The sequence below is a fragment of the Antrostomus carolinensis genome, unplaced genomic scaffold, assembly GCF_000700745.2.
Source record: "Antrostomus carolinensis isolate BGI_N321 unplaced genomic scaffold, ASM70074v2 scaffold1395, whole genome shotgun sequence".
Taxonomy (NCBI): Eukaryota; Metazoa; Chordata; class Aves; order Caprimulgiformes; family Caprimulgidae; genus Antrostomus; species Antrostomus carolinensis.
In genome coordinates, this window is record NW_010316917.1 from 17,437 (window position 1) to 44,961 (window position 27,525).

The following is a 27,525-nucleotide window of genomic DNA, read 5'->3' on the forward strand; positions in this document are numbered from 1 at the left end:
CACTATCTGAGCAATTATTATATCTGATATAAATTGCAACTAGATGAACAAATACAGTCAACTTGAGTCAACACATTAAACTGATGATCCTTCATGACTGCTATCTACTTCTCCATTCAATTATCCTATTTTGTTAACAGTTTCTCCTAAACCCCAGTTGCACTCTACCTCAGTAGGGATAGCACTTTCCTCTGCCATTTCTCCCAGATGCACCTCCAGGTGGCACCTTATTATCCCAAATGACCTTTCTGAATTGATTCATAACAGTCTCCCACCTCTCCTCAGCAGACCAAATCTAGATTCAAATATCCTCTCCAGAAGGTGAGGAATAAGGTCTTAATAGATTTGTAAGTAATTTAATACAGCTCTGAACAATGTAAGACACTAATAAGGAGAAGCAAAGAAAGGATAGAAACTGCAGAAGGGCAGGAATCATATTCAGAAAAGCCATTTCAAAGCGGTGGAGCAAACATCCCTGTACTGCTGCTTCTAGCCCTTTTTCTACTGGAGAGGGCAGAACCTGTTACTCTAAGTCAGCAGGCATCAAAGTGGCAGGAACTACATGAGAATGCTGGTTCAACTCTAGATGGAAGGTAGGAAACTGTGTACTCTGTATCCATCCATCTAAGTGGAGCTGGAAAAGCCCCAGAAAGTTGAAATAAAGACAAATTAATTTGATCCTTCCAGCTAGCAACTATTACTCCTACTATCAATATCATCTCAGTGTTTTATCTCTTCAGCAGCCTTCAGATTCAGTCCAGAAAGTTCCTGACTCCCCATTATAGCCATAATGCAACATAAAAACCATTCAAATATTAATGATGTCTTACTAAGGAAAAAGGCCACGGTAGAGCTTTACATTATTTTTTTTTTTCTTTTTACATAATGCTGCCTAAAAATTGCAGCTATGCCAAAACAAGACAGTGTTATAAAATCAGCTGATAAGGTATTAGAAACATATGGACACAAGATTTCTGACCAGCAAGCACATCTACCCTATCTATAGCTTAGGGGATAAGATAACATGACAGCTTCCAAGCGTTCAGTAGAGGTAAGACACAAGAGTGACATCTTTGCACATCCATTCTCTAGCAGCAGGATCTGGTTTTTCCCCTCTTTTTGCATCCCAAGCTACATATCTGTTGTTCTTCCAAAATCTGGTAATTTTCCTCTTGTGCCCTAGATGGACTACATGCATTTCCTCAGTCAGGAAACATCAGGATTATCCTGGTAAAAATACATAGTCCAGTAAGTAGGTCTTTCTCAGGTGTTTCATGTCTACCTTAAGTAAATCATACTCAGAACACACTCAAACATTCCCTTCAGGTACTCCCACCATCACCACAACCTTCTCCACCTTTCAGAAATGCAGTCAGTATGTTCTGCTTGGGATATTCAGAAGTAAACAGTCCCCACAGACACATAACACATCACACGGGCCAAATCTGAGGCAAAGTAGAATGATAGAACTCCACTACTGTCTTCAGTAGAACTGAACTGGTTTACATCAGACAATGATCTGTCCCTAAGTTTTATAGTAAAGCAACAAGATTTACAAAACGGTGTATGCCTGCACAGAAGCCTTATAACTACACAGGTACTTTGGTAACACACCCAGCTTCTTCACAGCCAAAATCTGGCACATAAACTCAGGTTTGGATTTACATTTGTTTACACAACCTTACAGATGCTCAGACACAGAGTGTAAGACCTGGCTCCCATCTCATGCTCCTCTCACAGCATCTGGGTCTCACACATTTGCAGAATAGTGATTGCTGCTTCTTACACAGCTGGTCTGGGAGCTGGGAGCTGCCAACCAGCTGCACCTACTGGAAGGGAGCCTAGAGAGAGAAAGTGCTGGTGCTGTACTCAGTGCCACAAGCCTGTCCCTGTCACAGGACTCCATATGAGGTGACTGTCTCTCTGAAGCAAGGAGCTTTCTCTGCCACGAAGCCTAAAATGTAATACCTCTGATGTATTGGAAATTCAGTAACTACAGAAAGCTGCTTGTAGAGATATGTGCATTACAATCAGGGACTTGTACACATGTATTGCACATGGGACATGTGTAAAGCAGACTGGACAGTATGAAAAATCTCTCTCTGAAGACCAGGAAGAAAAAGAAAAAAGGTATCTCGGATATGTACAATCTTGGAGTGAAGAAATGTGCTGGACATAAAGGAACATCTGTGCATAACTAGACAGACTATGATACCATGGAGAGCTTTTGCCTCCCAAGCCTCAGCCCCCTAATTGCTTCAGAAATCTTAAACCACTCAGTACTTTTGCCATTATCGTAATAGAAGACAAGTGCATCTGAGTGCATGAAAAATGTTGATCTGACAACTATAAACTAACCCAAGAGAAAAGAGAGTTTTTGTGGCCTGGCCCCCATCAGCAAGGAAAGCAATCTGCTGCCTCAAAGCTTTGCTTTTTTCTGCCTTGTGTCTTCTACTCAGATGGTGATGCTAAGCCTTCTTCCTGGATATGTGCCTCTGGTGATGAAAAACCCAGCTTAGTCTCATAGTATTTTCTTACAGCCTCCATTAAATGCAAGAAAGGAAGTAATAATTGGGGTGGGGAGTCTCCACTGAGCCAAGGCCAGCAAAGCCTCCCAGTTTGCTGGAGTCGGAGCTCATCATATATAAATAAAAATGAGGGACTTCTCCAGATCTTGATTGCATTTGGCACTACACAACCTTCCTGACTGATTAGGTATAATAATTCATTACAGAAAAGCACAGAGGGGATGGGCACAGGGAATAAAAGAACTTCCTCTTATGGACAGAACAGCAGAGAGGCACTTTTAAGTTATGGTTGTGGAGAAATTTGCATTGATCAACAATTCAAAGCTGCAGGTCTGTCAGAGGTGTAAATCAAACTATGATTTACATGCAAGGCAAGTGACACAGAAATTAAATCCCTGTATTAAGAAGAATCTAGGAAGAGGATAGAATGACTCAATAGACTGATAATTTGAAACTGAAATACTCAAATCTTGGCAACATGCCTGAATTTAAATGTGATTAAATACTGTTATTAATATACATGACATGTTTGGGGTTTGAAGTGAGGACCTAAAATGCATGTCTTTCTAAGCCACAAACTTTCAGGAAACAAAAAAATAAATAAGCTTCAGACATGAAGGATACTTTTCTGGGAAGGTGGTGCTCCACACTGGGAGCCAAGAGACAGAAATGGTAAATCTGCATATCTGGTCCCCAGAAGTATGACAAGGGAGCTGAGGGAGAAATAGAGAACTTTGTTCTCCAGGCTCATCAACAAACACAAAGGAACACAGCTGATGCCCTCTTGTACCTACATACATAGACTAATGCTTAAGGCAGTCTATACTCACATGAAAGCCCACAATGGAGGCATTTCTTTTACTTTTTACCCTATAAATTCTCTTGCAGGTTGGAGAGCCAAAGAGCACTGCCACAGCTAGGACTTGGCAAGCTTGAGTGGGACTGGTGATATATGGGAGTACTTATTCAATGTGGTGAAGCCTAGTTTTCATCTGAGGTTTATGTTGTATCCATTACATTAAATGGCCTACAAGGGAGAACTAAGCATGAAGGAAACTTGCTACTTCCAAGACAGCTGCAGTGGGAACTGCTACTACAGTTATTTAGGTTTGGATCTCATCTCCATGTGGCTTTTGATGAAGGTGTGTTATCCAGTGTGTGCCAAAGTAATGCCTTGCTCAGAAATTGTTTTGCTTCCTCTGTCAAAATAAATAAATTCATTCTCAGATACTTCCATGTTGTACCTTAATCTCTTTTAACATAAAGCACCTTTTTCTTTCTTTTCCCCTCAACTTTCTCTCCTCTGGGAGGAGAGACTATAATCACTGAATTTTATTCTCTGTGAAGGCAGAGAAGAAACAGATGTGGACAAATGTCACAGAGTAAGCGAAGAGCAGAGTTTTCCTAAACCTTCTCTTGTAGATCACTTCATCTGATGCTATTAGAAATGTGTCCCCTGTGACCACACTTGTCCTTTGTCTCTGTCTCGAGAGGAGTAGAAAAGATACCAGTAGTGTGATGCCTGGCTCATGTGCTTAGCATGAGCTAAAAGCACCAACTGCTTTCACATTCTTCAGCATTCTGGCACTAAAGTGCTGGCAACTACTAGCCTGGAAGGTTGAGAAAGCAAGAAAGCATAACAAAATATATGACAGCAGCAAATATCACACTAATTCCATAGTTCTGTTTCAGGACAAGATGAAGACAGTGATTTACTTCAGAAGGGATTAGCTAAATGGGAAGAAAAATCAAGTGAGACTCATATGGTAGAAAAGGACAGAGGAAAAAGGCAAGAGCAAAAGGTACAGTAAGCAACAGGTATCTTGCTTTAGATTTCCTTTTTCCTCAGGTGGCACAAGGTATTAAAAGTTCTAGTCACAGTTACAGAAATTAGCAGAGTATTCAGAGGTTACCAAGTTGCTACCTCTGCTGCTTGGACTCTCCTGCCACATTCCAAGAGACTGAAGGTGAAGGAATTATCATGATCCTCATTTTCTCTCTTCTTTTGACTCTCATAGTCACTGCTGCTCCTTCCAGCTAGATTCCTGGACTAGCTCATCTTTAATTCAGAAATTGAGCCAACAGTGATGCAACCAAAACCATTACTAAATATTATGGGATCAGAGGTGACAAGGTGAGAAACTGAGTTGAATTTAGGGTTATGTGAGGAAGGGACATATTTCCTGGTTCTTCTGGTTGATGTTACAGAGCGCTGCAGACAGAAAACAAGGTTAAGGTTTCAATCACAGTTCCCAGCATGAGCTGAATCCACTGAAGTTCCTTGATCCTGAGGGAAGGACAGAGCCCTTGATTAGTCAGCACTTGGTTCCACCTTCGTTTCATTGCATTCAGGAAATACTACAAGGGAAAATATGTTTTAGATTTCCAGTATCCTCATTGTTCAAGAGCACATAGCAGTTCCATGTCATCTTCTCTACAACAAAAGCTGGGGTTTCACAGCAGGGTCAGAAAACTATATCTCTTCAGAGAGAGGAGAGAGAAGGGTGCATGCTGCATCACCCAAGCAGCAACCTACCTCTTTTGACAACTAAAGAATGATGGGACTTCATATAGAGCTGTCATTTCAATGGACAAGAAGAAGCACAAAGGCAGGCCAAAAGAGGTGCTGGATAATTCTGAAGTTTTCAAATACAGAGAGTTCATGAGTATTTATGTTGCTCCTCAACTGTAAACAATGTAAATTAATAGGCACAAGGTCTAAAATTTTCTTCTGGAAAAGCGTGGGATGACAGTAAACAGTAAGATGGATAAAAAGCTTTTGTGAATCTATAAAGTCAACAAAACCCCTTGTTTAGAAACTCTGAGGAAAAAGAAGGAAAAGAAAAAAAAACAACAACCAACCAAACTAAAAAAAGAAACAGGATCAAATGCACCATACAAGAAACAAACCATGACAGGAGAATCCAGTCAATGTCCCACCTGAGCTAAATACCAGAATGCTTCAAAGACAGACAAGTCTAAGAGGGGATAACAGTAAGCATTTCTCAGATCTTTCCCAGTGCAAGAATCTGAAGTGGTGCAAGTAACTCAGACAAGGATATTAACATTCAAGCTCGGAGGCTGTAATAATACGATCAACTTTGGAAATGGCAACTCAAAAGACAACTCCACTTCTTCCTCACGGACCTTCTAATCTAAAATAGACAATCTTGATGTCCACCTTCTCAAATACTATGACCCTCTCAACAGAGCCACTAACAAAAGAAACAAGAAGAAAATCAACAAAAGCATAAGCTCTTTACACTGTTCTTTCCTCTGTGCTAGCATTCTTTACATTTTTCTGCTTTCCCTGAATTGCCAGCATTTAAATTACCCTTTCTGGCATTGTCTGTCTTCACATCTGGGATCAGGTTCCTGGTGTTAAGAGAGACCTAGATGGCAAAATCTTTAGTGTCAAGCAGCACACCACCCTTAACCAAGAAGAATAGTCCAGGACTCTAATACTGAGCAAAAGGAATCATAATCCACTGTGACAAGAATACACCACTGCTAACAAATATCAACAAGGACATGGAGAAGCTGTTTAATGAAAAAAAATATTTCCCCTTGCCTTGCAATAGTTCTTCCAGATTCTTCTGCAGTTCCTGTTCAGTCAATAAATCTGTACAAGCAAAAACACATGTGCTTAGCACAGCCATTTTTGCCAGCAGGCACAAAACGAGCTTGGCGCCCACCAATAGACCACCAACTGCAGCAACACTTTACTACATGGCAGTATACACAGTGCCAGCTGAGAAGAGAGACTGAGGAAAAAAGCAGAAGTGATGCTGGCTAGAACAGTGTTCATGATCAGGTAGGGCCAGTTTTACAATTTACGAGGTACAGGACCACTCCACACACCTACTCTCTAGAGCTTCTCTTCCTTTTCTGTTCATTGAAGGAGAGATGCTAAAGCCAGCTGTTCTGCCCTCTTTCAATTGTGTGCACAGAAGTGGCCTTTTGAGGGACAAAGCTTGCGGTCACAAATATTTTTGTTTGCTTTCTGTCTCGTGTATTTAGACTCTGTTACCACTGCATTAGCCTCAAGGCAATCACTGCCAGCAGACAGCTTGAGAGCTACGTGGCCCTTAGTGCCATGATATAGTAATTGGAGTTGGATCAGGGGTTGGACTTGATGATCTTGGAGGTCTTTTCCAACCCAATCTATTCTATGATTCTATGATTCTATGATTCTATGATTCTAGTACATCTTCTCCTGTCTCAGCCCAAACAAACCAGACCCCATCACCCTGAGCTATAGTCTTCATTCGGACCTACTTTCTGCACATGCTCCCGATGAAACAAATCAAGATTGAATTCGGCCCACATCAGGAGTAACCCCTTCTGCTTTAATTTTCTAGTCAAGGAGATAAGTCCTAAACACATCATCCAGCTTCAAGTAACACAAATGCCTGGGATCCATCCTAGAACTGTTTTGTTTTTTGTTTTTTGGGGTTTTGGTTTGTTTTGGGGTTTTTTTTTTTTTTTTTGGTTGAGCAGCACTAAGAGCAGACATTTCAGCTGAAATCAGCATCAACTTGTCATTTGACAACAACTGCCTTGGTCAGAGTCCAGTTAGGCAGCTGCTGTTACTCAGCTGGTTGGTCTGGGTGCATCCTCCAAATGGGGGAGCCCATACATGTATACTTGCCTCAGCCTGGAGTCTATGTGAACAAGTTTGCAAGCTCTGGAAGGGTCTTGTGGCTCCATCACAAATAAAGGATCCCAACACATTCCTAATTTCTCCTCTTGCAAAATTGACATCTTCAAATTCATTTTTCATTATATTAATTTAATGACCACAAGAACAAGAAAAGACATGTTTCTACCCTTCAAAATGTCAATTTTCCTCAGAAAGACAGGTAGAAACATACTGAATATTTACTGGACTGTAAAATTCATCACAAGGGCAGCTTTTCCAGCACAGCTAGGCTTATCTCTTCTTGTCATTAACTCTTATGTGGGAAAATGCCCCAGATTTTAACTGCAACAAGGAGAAAAATAAGGCTTTTAAAAATTCATCGAAGCACACCAGTGTTTCACTATACCCTTTGCAGAGCAGATGGCAAGATGAGTCTATATCGCCTGGGCTGCAATACAGATCTCAGATGATATTGGTGGCATCATTTCACATGGGGATTTGGGTCAAAAGGCTTTACACTCAAATCTGTTTTTTATATAGTACAAGTGCACCCAGACTAGACCCTAACAGATAAGCAGCAGGGAGGCTAGTACACAGCACAGAGCCCTCTCAGGCACTTCCAGGTCGCTGATTTACACTGGTGCATTTATAGACTGAACCTTTCTAATCCAATTAAAATCTCATCTGAGATGTCAATAGAGATGTAGCCTTTTTATTTTAGTGTCTTGTAGAACATGCATTAATATGGACCTGTGGACAAACTAACCCTTCTAGGCAAATTCTGCATTCTGCCAACCCAGTTTCAAGCCTAGGTTTTCCCACTCATAAAGCCCTTACTGCTTTCATGTTATCTGTCCACCCGGGAACTCCTATGAACATGCATCACCATCCTATCTGAGTACTTTATAAAAAAGTGTGATATACACCATTAGCCTTCTGAAAAATAGCACTTTTCTCTCCCAGCTCACTTCTCATGTAATGATGGCTAGGGTACTATCATTAAATATAAGAACATGAATATGATCTATTTTCATTTCAGTGGCTTCATATGTTTGAAATGCATATGCCAGTTACAGGCTGTCAGCACATTTAATAAGTTATGGCATAGACCAACAACTCACAAACTTCTGGGGCCAAAAATTTTTACAGATCATCATGTATACTTGTCACTAAGTTTTGCACCAAAAACATTATAAATCATACTGTTTAACAGACTTCCATAAGGCAACCGTGAGCTGTTTTGCCACAAGCACATGGGACACCGGTATTTGCCATGCATTAAAAAAAAAAAAAAAAAAGCTAAAAGCACCCTTAATACCACCACAAACTCTCAGACTCCTCACAGAATCTGACACCCTCTCAAGTAAGCAAAAGCCCAGCAGCAACTAAAACAGGTCTTTCACTTGATCCAAAGGTAAACAAGTTCAAGTTTTTGCAAGCCAAGTTCAGGAGCAAAGCACATCTGCTGGTGATGTCTTCAGGAAGGCTGGATTGAATGCTTCAATGGATCTTGGTAGTGGAGAAAGGTGAACTTTGATACAGCAGTTAAAGCTTTGCATGTAAAAAACAATACTTAAGCAGTATCCGGAAATAAAATGACAGCAGAGCAGATCACTCTTACTCATGAGAGATATCTGTCACCAAGAAGAATTCTCCACAGTCAGCTGCTCTTTCCAAGAGAAATTCAAGTAGTCTTCACATAAAAAGCAAACCGATTCAAATACAGACCAGGATTTTGTCAGGTATCTCCATAAAAGAAGATTCTTCATCTGCTACTTAGTCAGAAGCAAGTAGACTCTCTTCTGCTGCACATCCTATTCTTCCTGAAACAGCTGCAAATCCTATTGACTCCTTCCCACATCCCTACCACAGAATACTGCAAATGATAAAAAATTGTCATGGGTGCTAGGGAAGCTAGAAACAGTTAATGGAAAAGAAATCCATACCAACTTACTATATGCACAGAAAGCAATTTTGGTTGAGGAAGTCCTTGAGCTGAAAATTGTTAGAGGGTTGGACATTATTCCAGGAAAGACCATCCTATGGCCACATCTTATATTCTTCCCTAGGCATCTGCTTTGGACCCCATCTTGAAATAGGAGCTTGGGTGAGGTTGTCAGACCACTGATCTGACAAACTATAGCCATCCCTAAGTTTGGCATCACATACTATAGTTGCCCATACGTTAACCTTCACTGGCATACCCAAATTATATGGTTATTTTCATTGCTATAGCACTTTGAAAACATGGTAATGGACAAGAACTTACTCGGCTAACGTTGTAAGTGTAACATAGGAAGATTACTGGCAAATTCCTCTAATTCTAAGATCAAATATTTTCTGTTCTATTCCTCATCTCAGTAGCACCACTCAGGCACATATACACTTACAGATAACTCACTTTACATAACCTCCGTCCTCAAAGTGGTAATGAGACAGCTAATCAACTGTATCAAATGGGCATCACCTTTATGATGCAGTCTGCAAACCAGCACAGCCCTACGACCTCTGTCTGTGTTTTGCACACGTGCTGAACCAGAGGGCAAAGACAGCAAAGTCATTTGGTGCCAGGCATGAATAGCAACTGCCTGCTCCTGGAATCCACATTTACCACAAAAGCAAATGACAAAGTTCATCTGAAACAACTGCTTCCCTTCCTGTTTATGTCTGCATAATGGTTGCTGCAACAGCACCATTTCATGGTTCAAAGGCTGCTGGCAGATGAAATCTAATTAGCATGGTTACCTTATTTTTATATCCCACCAGCAGTATGTTACTGATTAACAGAACAGCATAGTCCTTTTTTTATAGACCCGTAAACCCTAAGATTTTCCACTGTACTATATTATACAGCAGATTTTACCCCAAGGTTGATAACAAGAAATTGACTGTCAGGGATTCACTCCCTAGAGAACTTACGAACGAGGTTCCTTCTAATATGCCCAATCCTACACCTGGAGAATCACATAGTGCTGTGAGAATAAATCAGCATATTTAAGCATTTTGTTGTACTTATACCCAGTGCCACTGTCATCTGTCCTGTCATTTGCTGTCTTTCTCCTACCAAGGAATTGGTCATAAAAGAATAAACAAACAAACAAAAACAAAACTGAAAAAAACTTCAATAGAAGTTTCCCTATCCCTAATAAGTTCCTTAAGTTTCTTTACTCCTCCTTTGAAGGAAGGAGTTCATCCACCCCCTAAAATATATCAATCTGCCAGCAGAAACTTACCACAAGTTCAGAGAATCTGGCATTGAGCTCATCTGCTGGTGGGATTGGGACAGAAAATTCAAGGAACTGGAGGGGGTTATTGTCCTTGAGGTTGATTTCGGGGAGGTCGCTACCCCCAAAACAACAAAGAAACCCCAACGCATGACGATTCCTCTTCCGGGGTGCCATGATCATGGTGTATGATGCTATCTTCTGATCATGTTCTGCAGGAAGAAAAAACAAACAAAAACAATAGGCGTTAAATGATAAACAAGACTGTTGGATCTGTGCAGTTCTCTGCAGTTACAATGGCTATCACTGGTGTAGGAGCTGGAAGAGGATAGAAGGATCTGAGACACAAAAGAGTGAAATAAACACTCCAAGGTACTGGCATTAACATATTTTTGTATGTTAATATGGTATTAACATGTTTTTGTATGGCAGTGTAGAATCAGTTCTCCTTAAGTTTCTCAAAAGTTTTTACGAACTCAGTGTGGGATTTCCTAGCAGGTAGATTTATCAATAATACTCAGTAGCCAAGGTTGAATGCTACCACTGAATGCCAGTACTGGCTTTTCTCTCACTACTACAGTAAAGGAACCAAAGTTTCAGAAGCAGAAAGTATATCCTGAAGAAATTAGCCAGAATAAATGGAAGATCCTCCAAAGGTATCCCATTTGGTCAAAATAAAACAAACAATGAAACAATGAAGCAGAAATCAGTTTTCCACCCCTCTGGAGCCAGATCAGCAACCACTCAATTATCTCTTTATGGCCAGGACTATCACAGTAGGACCATTTTGTCTATCACGTTTTCAAACACATGTAACTAGTTTGGGCTGCTTTATGTATCCAGGGGAGAAACTGCACAGTGCTAATGCATGCTTTCAGATTTACGTTTTAGCTGCCAGATCCCATCTTGACAGGACCCAGGCTTGAGGGGCTTTGGTATAGGAGCGTAAAGGGAGGCAAAAAGAGGCCTGAAGGAAGGGCTGGGAAGTGACTGATTTCACCACACAACACCGTTTGTGAGCAGCCCATCCAAACAGGAAGTCTCCTGCCAGCAGTTTGAAAGGAGGGATCTGTGCAGTCCACGGAGAGCCGCATATTTTGCCCTTTTAAGGGACTTGTTGTTTGACAGCTCAGGGGCTTATTTGTGTTATATATTTTAAGGACTTCACTTTTTCACTTAATCTGCAGAATAAGCCACATCCTTAGAGAGTAGATAATTAAAGCCTGTTGTGAAGCCCAGCTCCCTGGGCATGGAGCAAGGGAGCAGGGAGGGAGGTGGCAGGTGAACTGAACTGCAGGATGCTGGATGCTGTATCAGCAGCAACACAGCTGAGCTTTGGCATCAGAGCAGCTGGTGACCTAACCTGCCCCACAATGCTTTGGTCTCTTTGCTTGCTAGAACAAGGCTGCTTTAAGCTCTCATAAGGACTAAGCAGTTGTGCTAGGCAAAGCACCTTTAGGACAGTAGTTGCATAGTGAGACTTACTGCACACAGCCAGAAGTTCTCCAGGGACTTTTTGCATAGAAATCAATACGCTTGCTTAAGAAAAAACTAAGCGACTAACCCTAACCCAAACCTCCACCCTTGTGGCACTATGTGCTTCGCAGGAATCATTTGCCCTACTTTGCGCTGGGATTAATTTATCTAACACCTCTTCTTATGCACTGGAGGGGCATCAGCTGAAACTCTCATGCAGCTGAAACTGAGCTGGTACCAGGCACTGTCTTCAGGCATGCCCACTATTCTTTGCTCTCCATACCAACTCTGCAAGACGTGGTATGTCTCAGCAGGACTCACTAGGGCAGGGTAATGTTGGTTTCAAAAGCACATTTGGATTCTCACTAGGGTATGCCAAAGACTAACTTAACCCTGGTACAGGTCTCTGACCACTGTTTTGGTCAGCAAAACCAAAATGCCCTCAAATCCAGCACAATGATGTGCACAACAACTTCTGTTTCCTCTCAGTGGCGGAGACTTAAGAGATTCAGTTCTTAAAAGATTTCACAAGACAGCCTCAGAAGAAGTTGAGCTTGTCTATCACAGACCACCCTCTCAGGGACTACTCCGAGTGCAATATCCTTTATGGCAATCTGGTCATGGGTGACACTAGAACCCACTAATTTGACAAAACTTTGTTTTGGAAGGAACACAAATCAATGAGCCAAACCTGATTTTCATACAATATAATTACATTTACAGCAATTCAGTTGTAACCAAGTTTTGGCCCACTGTCTAGAGGTTCCCTCATCAACCATCGAAGGACCAACAGTATCTGGGGCATGAACAATGAATACTTCTTGGAAAAATTGGTTGAAATATTGAAGTGATAGAACCATAACATCTTCCTTTATGAGCTCAGGTCAAGGCTTTGACAAGCAGTCCTCCAAAAGAGGTAACTTACCAGGAAATGAGTACTACATGAATGGATATGAAGGTCAACATTTTCTATAGAGTAAGTACAGCCCTGGTCAGGGCACCAAACATTATGCTCTACTGACATTTTATAACGCAGCTTTCATCTTAAGCAGCTTCACCCAAGAGGTGAAGAGTCAGTCTCCAGGCCTTCCTCACCCATAATGCTGAAAAATGCATGAGCTAGTGATTGTTCCTGTGGCATTTTCACAAAATCGGCATCTGTTCCTTGGGATCCATATTTGAGAAACTTGGCAAAGCTACTCAGCTTTTACTACTCTGCAAAAGCATCCAGAGCTCACGTGAACAGTAACCTTGTATTGCCTCACTTTCAAAAAGCGTCATTCCATTGCACAACTCATACTCTTAACACTGGCATTTTCCAGGCCCATCTATAAGCAGCATGCAAGAAATTCATACTGACACAGCAGGGTAAAATGGCACTTTTGTATTGCTACAGGGCTGTAACTGTAGATAGGTGAGGTGTCTAGATGCTTTTAAAATACGAACAATTGAGGACTTCTAGAGAGGAATTCAGCACAGGTATTTTAGAATTGAATCACTGAATGAATGAATTATACTTCTAAGAGCGAGTACTGTCTTTCTAAAGATTAAATCTGCCAATCACAGGATGATGAGGGGCATTTACTTAAGTTGCACCATTTATGCTATTTAAGAACAAATTACAACTCCTTGATTTCTGTTAGTGGATATAGTTTGAAATAAAATAAACATTTTATAATTGCCTCTAAATTAATAACCTTTTCATTTTCTTTCTCTCTCTTTTGCTTTTTCTTTGTCAAGAAAAAAATCTGGAGAAAATGTGCTTCCAAAGGATGGGGTTGGGGGGGAGGGAGGCAACAAAGTAAATTAAGAAAAAAAAAACATCTTTCACTTTTCTGAGTGGCAATTGATAACAAAGCTGTCATAAAAATTTATGAAAATAATAAAAGGTGGGGTTTTTATTCTAATAAAAATTCTATTGCCTTTAAACTTCTTACAAGTGATTGTAAAAATGAAATATGTAATTATCTATTTCTATATATACCTCCAGTGAGAATCAATAGGAAATCTCTCTCTGAAGAGAATTCCACTATTACACATAACTCCCTCCCACAGCTCTTCTCAGTTGTACTGTTATACCCTTTTGCACAACACAAACAAGTTGCTGTCATTTCAACAGCTAACCACACACCCGCTCTTCACAGCGATTCCCCTCCTGCTTCCCAGCCCCATCTGTGGTTCAGCTCAGGTCAGGAGTCAGAGTCTGGAACTTTGCCCAAGGTCTAATTATAACAACGTCCCCTTCCTCTGACAGCACGTACGTGTTCATTTCTAAATGATTTGTCCCAGTGACCAAACATAATTAAGCTAATGCAATTTTTCCAAGTCTTATCAGAAGGTTTAGTCACATGGGATGGGATCCGTGCTAACTGCACATGAGGATCCTCTTTCAATTGCAGGTTCTAAATTTAGGGTCACTCTTTTCTTCATTCTCATCTCAGAAATTATAATTTTCATGCAAACATATACTAAATAAGTAACATTCCACAAACAGTAAGACACCCGAAACAACTGCTATGCCAGCAGCTCTCCTATGCAAGAGCTGATTATTGTAGTTTTTACCTCACTGTCCTGTCCTCCAGCACAGTGAACAGCCAGAGCACAACTATAACTAAAACAGAGAAAATTACAATTGTATCTTAACCTTTGGAAACACAGAATAAAGGGAGAGAACTCTCTGGGTTAACTAAACATACACAGTCCTGAAAGACCAGTTTGCAACATAAGGAAGCATTAATGGAAAACACTGATGTGCTCACTTCCAGAGCTGAATCTCCACTGATCACCAAGAGACACACAATGTCAGTGGATGTAGCCACAGCTCTCACCTGAGTGGGAAGCATGGCTCTAAATGCAGGATGCAGAGTCACTGTCCACACCGGTTTATGCTAACAGGCAAGGAAAACTAAATGACTCTCATTTCTCTGTAAATCTGTATCTTTCTCTATGGCAGGATAAAACATTAAAATTTGATGTATTATCACAGAAGTAGAAAGGAACTTGAATTTGGACTGGTTTGGAACAAAAGTCAACTCACCCTCTACCCTCAAATCCAACTTAAACCTCTTTGCAAGCCAGCCTAGGCACTCAGCTCCAGTCTGTTTTACACACCATCCCATCAGCACTGACATGGTTGAGAGTTTCAAAGCATTCCACAGACCTAAAGATTGTCTGTTGCTGTATACATAGCATCACATATTATTAATACTTTATTTAAGTTTAATTTTTATTTATTTGCCTAGGAGATACATTCTGAGATAAGAGAAAAGGCAAGGGCTATTTGAAGACTATCAGGTGTAAATATATTCATGAACCTACTTAATTTATTTTTAATACTTTAAGGATGCTCAGGATGTGCTGGATGACTAATGACCACTAATGTTAGTCTGTTAATGCCCACAAATCCAATACCTCTCACCTGATACCAGCTTATCACCACAAAAAAAAGCTGAAGAACTGTAAGAGGCCTTTCCCTTTTGAAAGATTAATTTGCAACACTTTCCCTGTCTTCATCTGAGAACAAAGGGAAAAAAAACCCCTGCAAAACCCAAAGAAAATCAAAAACCAAAGAACCAAATAGAAGAGAAAGAAGGATACCAGCAGGTTATGTTCCTCATGTTTTTCCCAATCCATTTATCTAACTAAATTGCATTAATAGAAAATTAATTTTAAAAGAACAGTCAAATCAATATTCAAAATACAAAGTGAAGAGAGCAACAAAGCAGTTAACAGTTAGTATAATAAATCTGGCTAGTAATAATTTGTTATTTCTTTACACATTTTTTCCATCTTTTAATCAAATACAGATTAATAATTTTCTATACCCGACTAAACTGACTGAAAAATCCATTCATTCTTTTACCTACCAAGAAGTTGTTTTCCAAAATGTATTAGTTTACTATAACTCTGAATCCACACAAAAATTTACAGGGTCAAAACTAATCTGTCCTCCTAGATGTCAAAAGCTAAGTCTTAACTATAATATACTATAATCTTGTATCTCCTTTAGATGCAAGTAAATCTACACATCTTAAACATTTCTGAATGGCGATGTGACCACCGCAACTTAAACTGCAAACAAAACAAGTATAATTCACAACTTAAGTGTTTATCCAGAATACATATGTCCTTCATCTCCTCAGTGTCTAAGCATACAAGACATTAGACTAAATAGGGGAGGCAGAGATGTCCTACTAAACAGCAGCTTTGGAGGCAGGAATATGTTTTGCTTAGTGCAGAGGTTCCCGTCCTAATTTATCCATTCCACACTCAGGCAAGCTTGACAACAATTCAAACCAACATGGTGGTAGATCAAATGGGATTGCATGCCCTCTAAATATAACCAACCTTTCTTGTTTTGAATGCAGTAGTCTGGAGTCCCATCTTTCTTTCCTTGCCCCCTCCCTGTTATTTCAATTTTTCTAGTGTTGCAGCACCGCAGTTTGAGTATCATCAGCGCCCTCCACTTCCTTCTCAATCAGAAAGTCTGCACTGTTACCAAGATTAATTTTCCTGTCTTCCTCACGATGAACCACACTTGTTCTATTCATATACATCACTAAAGATTACCCCTTCTGCCTTCTACATAGGTTGCCCAAGGAAGTTGTGGATGCCCCCTCCCTGGAAGTGTTTAAGGCCAGGTTGGATGAGGCTTTGAGCAACCTGATCTAGTGGAAGGTGTCCCTGCTGATGGCAGGGGGATTGGAACTAGATGATCTTTAAGGTCCCTTCCAATCCTAACAATTCTATGATTCTATATATATATAAAAAAACCCAAACAAAACCAAAAAACTTTTCCTTCAAGCAGGGAAGAATGATGTTTTCCATTTCTAGCCTTAGTTTTCCCTTTCCTTCTTTTCTGTCAGCTTTGGTTTTATTCTACTTTTTTTTCACTGTTCCATTGCAATACCCTCACTATCCTTCATGACAACCCTTAGACTTGGAATGGCTTCTAGTAGCCACTTCCTATGCCTCAAACTGCAAAACTCCTTTTTTTTTTCTTTTTTTTTTTTTTTTTTAAGCAGACAGTAAAAAGAAAAAAAAAAATCTGAAGAAACACCTACTGCATGACACAAGGTGTAAAGCCTGCACCATACTTTGTGTATGTTTTATTTTTGTTGTATTACACTCCACCAATACAGAGGTTTCTTTGTTGTGTTGTACTGCATTGTCCCAGCTGTGGCACCAAAGTTGTAGGTTCTCCAGTGTACGGTCTTAGTTACCTGCTTAAATCAGTTATTGCACAGTGCCAAGTAGACTTATGGTGCTATACAAATAGTAATAACAACAGTAGGTCAGCAAAAAGTAATCACCCAGCTGGAATCTAGCCAGAACATGATGGTTCACCCCCTAGTAATGATGCTGCTATAGAGGTAGCATTTAGCAGTGTCCACAAATCCAGTGTGGATACATTTATGCTTTATGAAATAATGGAATTTATGCAATATTTCCCCTACCACAGCATTAGTTTCACTAGATGGGTTGGTTTGCTATGTCATTGTTCTTCAAATTGCTGTGATTGTAAGAGCCTGTGGGAAATATGCTACATAAAAGCAAACACAGGGAAAGAATCCCACAAACCCCACAGATGCCACCCCAGGAACCAATCAGAACTGGGGATAAGACCATCCAGCAGTAAGTCTGTTCAAACACTCTACAATTCCCAGATTTTACTCTTGAAAGAATTCAGGTGCTAAAAATATTATTTTAAGGGCTTGCCAAGAATATACTGTAATCTCTGGGCCAGGAATTCAGGACGAGACTACAATACAAGATATGTCTGTGCTACCCAACAGAGTGGGTCTGAACAGAATTTTCTGTAAGCTATGGATCTAGACAGCAGAGTCCATGTTAGCCTCTTAACTTTCTTTACTTTATTTTGGTGGTGGGTACAACTCTGTCATGCAATGTCACAGGAGAGAGCGACATGGAAGCTGGAGTGTGAGATGAAGCCTTTATTCAATAGAAGAATTCATAGACTGAAAATTAAATAGATCATGATGACATCAGTCAAAGAGACATACACATTGACAACCAGAATCAGTACATTGCTCCTTCAGTTCCAGTGCAGAAGACTGTTTTCCTCTATACGAAGATGAAGTCCCATGTCTTTTACAGGTCTTATGGCACAAAATGCCTTTAATGTCATTGGCTTGAAGCTGTCCCTAAGCAGTAATGTCTGTGAGTTCTATCCATCAGATCAGCTCCCAAGGATGAGACATCCACACTCCAGAGCCAAGTCTTTGATCACCTCAAGAAAGAAGCCAAGGATAGAGTTATCTGGAGAACAAGCTGTCCCACTCAACCCTCTACACCAAAAGACCAGGAATACTGGTAGGGCAGATTAGTACTAAAGCTTGGGCTAGGGACTTGAAATCTCTGCAATATTTCTGTTGGGAAGACTGAGTTTAGTTACAAGGGATGTCAATCTAGAGTTTCCCAGTAGCACTAAGAACTGCCACCTTCAGAAGAATGAATACACAAAACCCCATTACTAAGAGTGTCCCTGTCTTGTTTGAGTCATTGTAATTTTTCCATTCTGTCATTGCCCAATTATTTCCAGACATGATGTAACTATTTTGCCAGGGGATTTGGGAGTCAAAATGTTGCTGCTGTTGTTATCGTCATCCTGGGTGCCTGAATTTTCCAGACAAAATAAGCAGCTGAGGGCATTAGAGTGCCTCTGTTGAGAGAGAAATAATCTGTAAGAACTGCCAGTGTGCTCCAAGAAAAACAAACAAATGGTAAAGGTCCAATTACATCTTCCCAAACTGCAGCTCATTTCCATGTGAAATGCTGTTTTCTTATTCAGACAATTAGTAGAAGAATGTTTCATCTGTGGTCCGATGTCATCACAGCAGACAAAAATTGATTTCCATTCTAACACTGGGTTCAGGGCCATTACAGCACATTAAAGCTCCACTGGATTGGAAATATGCCTTGGTTATAACCATTGGAAACTAGCCACAGATGTAGGTGTACAAGTGCTATCTTCACTAGTGACAGGTAAATCAAGTATGTCCATTGATAAAATTTTCCTGAAGTTTTCTCACTGGAAAAAGCAACTCAGTCTTTACAGCAAATGGGTATAACTGGGGAAAAACCCACACAGATGACATTTGGGCTTTTAAATGTTTTTCATGGCACTGAATCTCTTCAAAACTAGTGTTCATCAGTGCCACCTGGGAAAGCCAGGTTCCAGGCTGCAGATCTGCCACTTTTCCTACTCAATGCCCCAGACAAAGTACAGTATAATTCTACATGTCATTGCAAACCTGTAAATAATAAAGATGGTGGTTCTCAGTTCAGTTCCATATACTGAAAAGGTACTGATGGGGATGATAGTTAGAAGGCTTCTTTAGTGATTCATTAAACTTAAGAAACAGTCAGTAGATGCATACACAGGGAGCAGGTCTTGGGATTTTGATGCCACCTCTGTCTTAGAGATGGTTTCTACAGGTCAAGGCACAGACAGGGTCAAAGTATCATTGATTTTATATACCTTTTTTTTTTTTTTTTTTTTTTAAGTTATTCAGATTCCAGAGTTGTCAATTTGGGACCAAAAATACATTCACTCTAGAAAATTAAGTTAAGAAAAGGTCATACACAGCATTTTATTCCAGGATTTTTATTTTTGGCCGACATTCTGACAAGGCATACTCTGGGTTCAATGCCCTGAAACCAACATTACGCAAGTAGGTTTGAACTCCAAGCCAGCAGCTTGGTGAAATTGTTGAACTTTTAACCTAACGTGTCTTCGTGAAGAATGGATATTTGGAAAGAGTTCTGCTCAAGGATTTTGGGTTGTTTTCTGTGTGTATTTTTAAGTGGCATCCAGATAAAATATATTTTCTGGCTGCTGTAATGTTTACAGGAGGAGACTTCACAGCAACACCAAAAACTGGTTTCAGAGCCATGACTTACTGCTTTAGGGTTTTGGGCTGTTAAGCATTTAATGACATTAGGGTGAAAAAGGCCCAATCTTTATTTAGCTCAAATTCCACAGAGCTGATGTTCTGAGTGACATAGGTAGTGAGCAATTATGTGCCTGAAAACAAAGCACTATCTAAAACCAGCCATCTTCCTTACACAGTCAGTGGTTGCTTTTGGCTAACAGGGTATGTTGTTAAGAGTGTAGTAAAAGGACAGAGAAGGAGAACCCCCCTAAAATACCCAAATATGAGTATCGTCTTTACAAAGCAATGCATATTCACATGGTCTAGAGCATATGGTACATGAGGGTGTGGTTCCTTGTTGACAAAGGTTTAAGCACACTCCACAGAAAACCAGACTGCAGTAGAAAAATTTCCTCAGCTCCCCACCACAGCTGCACACTACAGGTGAAAAACAAACAAACAAACAAAAACCCCAAAAAAACAACCCTGCTTCTTAACAGCCACTTGATCTGGGTACACAGTCCTTAGACATGATTCAAAAAGAAGGCCCACTGTACATAAATAGAACAGAAGTCTATCCTCTAATAGTGAAGGAACATGTTCTTTATCCCCTTAGGGCTGCAAATATTATTATTATATCCAGTGATGCATGCCTTTGCAGAACATGTACCAATATCATTGCTTATTGTCTCAAGTTCTGTACAGCACTGATTTATTTGATAGATTGTACAGGGTTTTATAAAAATCACCACCTGTTGCAGTTTGTTTTCTATCACCCTTTGGAAGCATTTAATACTTACTCAAATCATTAATTTTTCTTGCATCTTATATCTTAAATTTATGGATGGAATACATACAAATAAAGACAGTAAGCGGTCATATATTGCCTCCTACAACAAGCTAAGGTCTTGGCTCTGCTGCCCTGGTCAGGCAGGGACATTTATAAGATAAATATATATTATGCAAAAATATCTCCCACTGCAAGAAAGACTGAAATCAGTTATCCCCATTTTCTACTTGCTGTAGAGAAGACTCAGCCAACCAGTACCAAAATCTTTCCAGTAACAAGAAGTAGCAGCATTTGACCATCCCCCTGTCCAGAAACCCATTTAAACAAGGAAGTTTTCACACAACACTTTGCACCTACCCCTCTGCAAAATAAGTGGGAAATTGAAAAATGTCAGAAGTTCTGAAACATCAAGACCAGCTATGTATTTGGACTGGATTGCAAATCCAAGCAGAAATACATTATATGCAACCCAACAAGTAGCATGCAAGCTACCAGCCTATCACTAATTTTTAACTATTGGCTGTTGGACCAGTAAATATGAGGTGAAAATGGCACTAACACTACTGAATCCCCATGTTTTACTTTTTTCCCCCCCCACAGTCATTCATATTGTAAGCAAAGGGTCCACTGTGCTAGAGTGGTGCTTAGTAATGCATAAAAAAGAAAACTGTAAAGAGAAATGTCTCCATCTCCAAATCTCTGAAAAGAAGAAAAACTAGCAGATGTATAATGCAAACACTGAACCCACAACACTGAGACACTCTTCAGGGTGACCTCTTCCCTAATGTTTGTTCTGTCCATACCCTAACATCAGTCAAATGCAGTCTATAAGAAGCATGGCTACTGCCCAGGAAATGTTCTTAGTGCTGGGTTTACAGTGTTATCAGCTATTAATCACAAAAAGCTCCACTGGAATAACCCCAGAATTAAACAAATTAAGCAACGCAAGTCTAGAGAGGGAGTCGGTGTGGGAAGAAGTTTTAAGGAACGTTATTTTGTTTCCAAAAAAAACCCCAAACCTGGTTCTTTAGACAAGAACAAGTCCACAAGGTCTTAGAATATCCTGTTCATGCTGCGATTTCAAACACAGGCAAAAATTTTCTACATTTTTAAGAGGCCATGCATGATAAGGACACAATTAATCTCCTACAGGGCCTACTAATAGCAGCACTAACTCTCCTTAATTGCCAGAGCACATTTCACATCCATATCAATATTGCAGGACACATTTCCAGCATCTATTGGGATACTGCTACAGTAAGAGTTTCTGTCTATTTAAATTGCAATAGTACGACTGCACGATGAACTGTTCTCAGTCATCAAATCCCAGCATGACGACCACCAAGTCACCTGTTACCCAGAAAGCTAGTCATACTAGAAGCACCCTCCAAGGCAGTGCTTTTCACAGCGCCTCAGGAACCCGAGTAAAAGAGGGTGAAACATGATATAGCCCAAATGAAAACAAACAAACAAAAAATTTTAGTTCTGGGACTGGATCCACCTTGAGAAAGAGTTTTGTCCTGTTCAATTAAAAGGGAGAAACCAACACTGACAATAGCTTGGAAAATAGATCTCTTTGCCCCTTCTAACCGACCACTCCGAACCAAAGAAAGCATTTCTCTGAGTTCGAAGGAGTGCCTCTAAGGACCAAAATTTGAGCTTGAGTTACTAAATAACTGAATAGAGGGAAACAACTCATGATGGGAAATGGAGCAAAGGGGAAGAGGAAAGATCAGTTCCCTAGCTGGAAGGATGCTGTGCTCTGTGGGAGTACTATAGCAAGTCTTGTGCTGTGGAAGGACCCTGGTGCGGAGGTCACGCCAGTGGGTCAACCAGCCAATAGTTCAGTCAAGAAAATAAATTTATGCCTTTGTATTTAATTCTTCAAATATTTAGGCAGAAGTCACTCCAGAGGAATTCTCTTTCTTATCAGACACTAAAGGTCTTATATTCTGTAAAGCAAATTATTTCAGACCTTTGCCAAGGAATGTCCCAAAAATCATATTTATGTAGGCAAAGGCAGCAGGAAAAGAAAAAACAAAAAGAAAAAGAAAAAAAGAAAAAGAGAGAAGTATTTTATCCTTCTTTTCAGAAAGATATTGGAAGATATACTCAAAATTCTGTTTGTCTTACCCAGGCAATAATTTCAGGGTGAACATACTATTGGAATTAGGTTATAGAGACTTTACAACAGCCCTTCATTCCTCAGATGAGTGAACAACATACGTTCCCTATATAGTTTCCTCTCCATGCGTATAACAGACTTCTATTAATTCTGATGGAGACACATAACCTCGTAGAACAAGGTATCAACTCTTCCAAACAAAACTCAGACTCAGTTCATTTCCAGTGAAATGCTCCTTGCTGGAATTGTGCCAGGTGGGCACCTGAGACTGTTCAGCACCAGCCATCCACAAATAACACATGTGCATTCATAACCCAAGGAATTATCAGACAGTTGGTGAATAGTAAAAAAATGTCCTCCTGTTCTGCTGGTCAGTTAAGCTCCCACAAGTAACCTGAGAATAAACATGTTAAAATGGATAACAGGTTTTACTGGTAGAACATATACTTTAAGGTCAACTGTTGAAATATGACTCAAAATTCTAAGCTTCTTTCACTGCTTTGGTCATATATGCCTGGTTTTTAGTACAAGGTGTTTCTAGACAGTAAGTGTTTCCAGGCTCACAAAACCAAACACACACACTCACACTCCAATGCAGTTCTAAAAGAGAAAAATAGACAACTTCTATGCAAGTCCTCCTTCCTTCCCCATCTGAAAATAATGAAACAGCCTCAGTCTGGACTTCTGCCCCCTCTTTCAAACTCCACTGACTGCCACTGTAGCAAATACTTTAGTTCAAGCTCTTTGTCCCCTCTAGATAAAGCAAAAGGATTTGCAACCTGTCTCAGAAATAATATGCCAGAAGGAATTCCCTTCCACTGGTTTTATTAGAAAATTGAGAGTGCAGGTTTTTGCAACACCTTGTATCTTCTTCCAGCCAAGAAAGTACTTCAGTAAGAAGCTTTAAAGATAGAAGGCCTAAAACAAAGCTTTACTATGGTCCACATATATATATAAAATTTCCTTATCCTCATTCCCACTACCAGACAGACCCAAAAGCCTAAAATGTTTTGATAAACACACCAAAAGTAGCTGGGGACGTAATTATGAAAACATGTACAGCAAGTTTATTTTATGCCGGTTTGTTTTATGGCTTTCCTCCAGCATTTTGGATGCACAGCCCCACTAGGGTCACAGTGCTAAAATTTTCCTCAAACAAGCCCCACTCAAAGGTCCAGGCCTCTTTTTCTCTCTACATACCACCTGCATCCCAAAACTCCTGAAAGAAAATTGAATTTATCCAGTGCAGAAAAGAATGATGATGTTTATGTACATCCCTCTGTACTTTGCCCTCTTCTAGCCTGGCCATGCTATGCCACACCTTCATTTACCAATGCAGTTTCCCAAGCACTATATGAGGAAGGAATCCATACAAAGCTGCAAAGCTGACTAACCACTTTGGCTCATCTGATCCAAAAGTTGGTGGGGATGCAACTTGAGAGTTTTGAAACAAGCTCAGCAGATAGCTGGAACATCTTGGTCCCCTCAAAGCTTGAGTGAGATGAGACAAAGGTCAAGGTTCCCTCCAGTATTACTTCCCACAATGGCTTTACAAAGAGCCCTATCTCACAAGGCTCCTATGTCCCATTTTATGCTTCAATTGATATTTTTCCATTAAGAGGACATTAGAATCCCAAACCACATGTTTTATTTTGTCCACCTGTGAAAGGCAGAAGAAGTTACAAGTCCACATTATTTTACCAGGCAGTAGAGGCTAATCTATACAGAACATATAAAAGAAAAGGAAAAAAAAAAAAAATGGTTGAAGGGAAGACAAAAAATAAAAACACTGTCTTCAGCCTCACGGAAGAAAAAATTTATTTGTTTCTCTCAAGGAACGATGCTTCTTTCATGCACTTATAAAGAGCGTTTTCTTTCTTTGCAAACTCTGCAGTGTAAAACTAAAAACAAACAGTCCCCAAATTAACAAGAAAGATCTGACAGGTTTTCTTTAAGAGGCAGACCGAACAATTCTTGGAGCAGTTAGCGGCGGGGTGAGCCATGACACACCTTTTGTTCAGAAGTTGATAGATGAGTTCTAAGCAACTCGTAGAGGGAAAGAAAAAGAGAGAAAGAAAAGGAAAGTGTGAAATGACGAGTCAAAATATCCCCTTTAAGAAAAAAGTGCAGCTTTGGTCTGCAAGGGGGATTAAAGAGAACATCTAGAAGCAATGTGTGCTATCAAGAATCTTTTCCAGGGAGGACCCAACTTCCTGGCCCCAGAAGCCACATGCTAAAAACTTTCACATGGTCAAGAGCCAAAAGACATACACCACACACCTTGTGAAGCTGAGGAAAGGGAAAGCACTAGGAAGCAGTTCACAGGCTGGATATGGCAATAAATCCTCATGACTCCTGCTGCTGCTTTTGAGATAAGGCTGGGTCAGGCAGGTAGCCAGCTTTTAAGAAAATGCTGCAGTATTGATCTCAGGAGTTGAGGTTGGAAAGGGTCTCTCAAGACTGTCTAGTCCAACCCCCCTCCTCAAGCAGGGTCAGCTAGAGCAGGTTGCCCAGGACCATGTACATTTGGGTTTTGAGTATTTCCAAGGATGTAGTCATACCTTCTCTGGGCAATCTATGGCAGTGTTCAGCTGTCCATACAGTGAAAAAATTGCATTCAGATGGAATTCCTTGTGTATCAATTTATGCTCATTGCCTCTTGTCCTGTCACTGGTCACCGCTGAAAAGAGTGCACCTTTCTTAAACAAAGAGTAAATTTTCTCAAAATTCCTCTTACCAGCAAAGCCCCTCTCTGTGTAAGCGTTTAGGGGACTTACTTCTGTGTACAGATCTAGATTGGTTGAATGATGACAGAATATTGCAGAAATTCTCTCTTGAGCCAACATCTGCTAACAACAGACAAGAACAAGCTGCAGAACAAAGTTCCATGCATTGAAGAGCTATGTTAGAAATAAAAACACCAGTACATTTTTCCCATAAGTCATAGGTTCTCACACCACAAAAATTCACAGACAAGGTGTCAATTAGTAAAAAAAAAAGACTCCTCACATTTATAGAATATGGGTCTTCACAGACTGATACTTCACTGCATTAGGCATCTGCCTCATCCTTTCTCAAAACCAAATGTTAAGGACAACACAATTTTTTCATTAAAATTAACGTTATTTTAAATTAACTCCCCAGACAATTTAATACCAATTGAAGCAGCCTTAAAAAAAGCTCTTGACTGGTAATGCTTATCAAACTTTGTTAATGGCAAAATTATCATTAACATTAAAAGCTGTGGTTCCCCAGAGGATTTAACAAATAGAAGCAGGCTTAAAGAAAAGCTCTTGACTGGTTAACACTTACCGAACCACTGTCTCCCAGTTCTAGTACCACCCACAGCATAGACACCATCCCTGCATTAACACAGGCAGTGATAGTGACAAACCCAATGGACTTCTATGTCTACTGGTTCCCATAACAGGTAAAGTAAGACCACTGCTATTGCACTGGCTTGTTCCAGGACATTCCCTAGACATGCTAGTCTACGGTCTCATTACTTCACTGCTTGGGAATAAGTTTTCATAAGAGGAGATGATCCAAACTAAAAAAACAAAACAAAACACAAACACCCACAAACAAAAACAAACAAACAAACAAACAACAAAAAACCCAAAAAACAAAACAAAAAAAACCCCTTAGGTTTGAATTTGAAATCTCCAGAAGTTTAAGGTTTTGCAGAATTCTTCCCTTTGTATACCTTAGCTGCTTCACTGAAGTCAGTGGATGTTTGATCACTGATTTTTGTGGGAATAGGATGGGATTTTAGCCACAGCAGGACTGCTAACCACTACCATCTAGTATTTGCCCTTCAGAAGCTTTTCAGGGTGAATGCTTAGAAAGTAGTGGAATTCAGTTTTTGTAAGCAAAACCCCAGAAAAATCCTTTCGCAGAGGTCAAGTCCTGTTCCCTGAGGTTGGGGTGCAAGCTTTCTGGCAGGACTTCTCCTGATCCTGTTGTGTGAAAGATAAGGAATTTGAATGATTTCCTGCTCAGCAGCATGTAGCTCCCCAAACATCTGACAGTTTATGTACTAGGGACTGTCTCCACAGAAATCTGGCTAGAGAGACCATGATGTTGAAAATGACAGCTTTCCAGTAGCAAGCAGCTCATCTTCACTCCCTCACACTCTCCATCCTGTATTACTTTCTAGGTTTATTCTCTTGCCTGTGGCTCTCCCAAAGCACACACCATGTACTGCACACCTCCTCCCAACCAGCTCTGAAGGAAAGGGTATTAACTCCCACACCAGCGCTGCACATAAAGCCGCTCCCATGGGATCCTGAAATCAAACACACTCTCCTATTCACCAAAACATCACATGCCAAGTGAGTGTACACGTGGCCCTGACTTGCCACCCTCCCGCATTGCATACATCAGATAAGCCTCCAACAGAGCCCTTAGGTGATGTCTTTTTCATAACTATTTCAAAATCATTAAATTAAGGCTTCCCCTCAAGACAACTTGACTTTTATCTCCAAAGGCATAAAAGACAGAAAAATCAAAAGCAAGCCTTGCATGTCAGGTTATCCTAACACAGAGCTGCATGCACCCTTATGCCAGAAAAGCAACGTAGCCCCAAAGGACTAAGAGACAAGTCTTTTCTCTTGGGCAATCCTTTTCCATGCACCTGCTTGGTCTCTTCAGGACACTCGCCTGCTAGACTGCACCCAGGAGATGCTGTGAGTAAGATTCCTTCCAGCAAAATTGCCCAAATGCCCTTGGGGTCAGGTCTATCACATGCAGTAGCTGAGCTTATCCAGCCACCTCCAAGTTGTAGCCTCATGGAATTAGTCCCTGAAGAGTAAGAAGTATTTGGTACAACACAATTCTAAAGAC

The 27,525-nt window shown here is 40.3% G+C and overlaps 1 protein-coding gene across 1 annotated transcript in view; it reads right to left on the reverse strand.

Moving 5' to 3' along the window:
• Positions 1-10,571, reverse strand: part of LOC114818599 (disheveled-associated activator of morphogenesis 2-like) — a gene marked incomplete at its 3' end in the record, with an annotated part of 23,342 nt that extends 12,771 nt beyond the window's left edge. The window contains exon 1 of the mRNA XM_029085062.1: positions 10,404-10,571. Within this exon, the coding sequence (XP_028940895.1) occupies positions 10,404-10,571 (168 nt within the window). The remainder of the gene's footprint in view (positions 1-10,403) is intronic.
• Between the last annotated feature and the right edge of the window lie 16,954 nt (positions 10,572-27,525).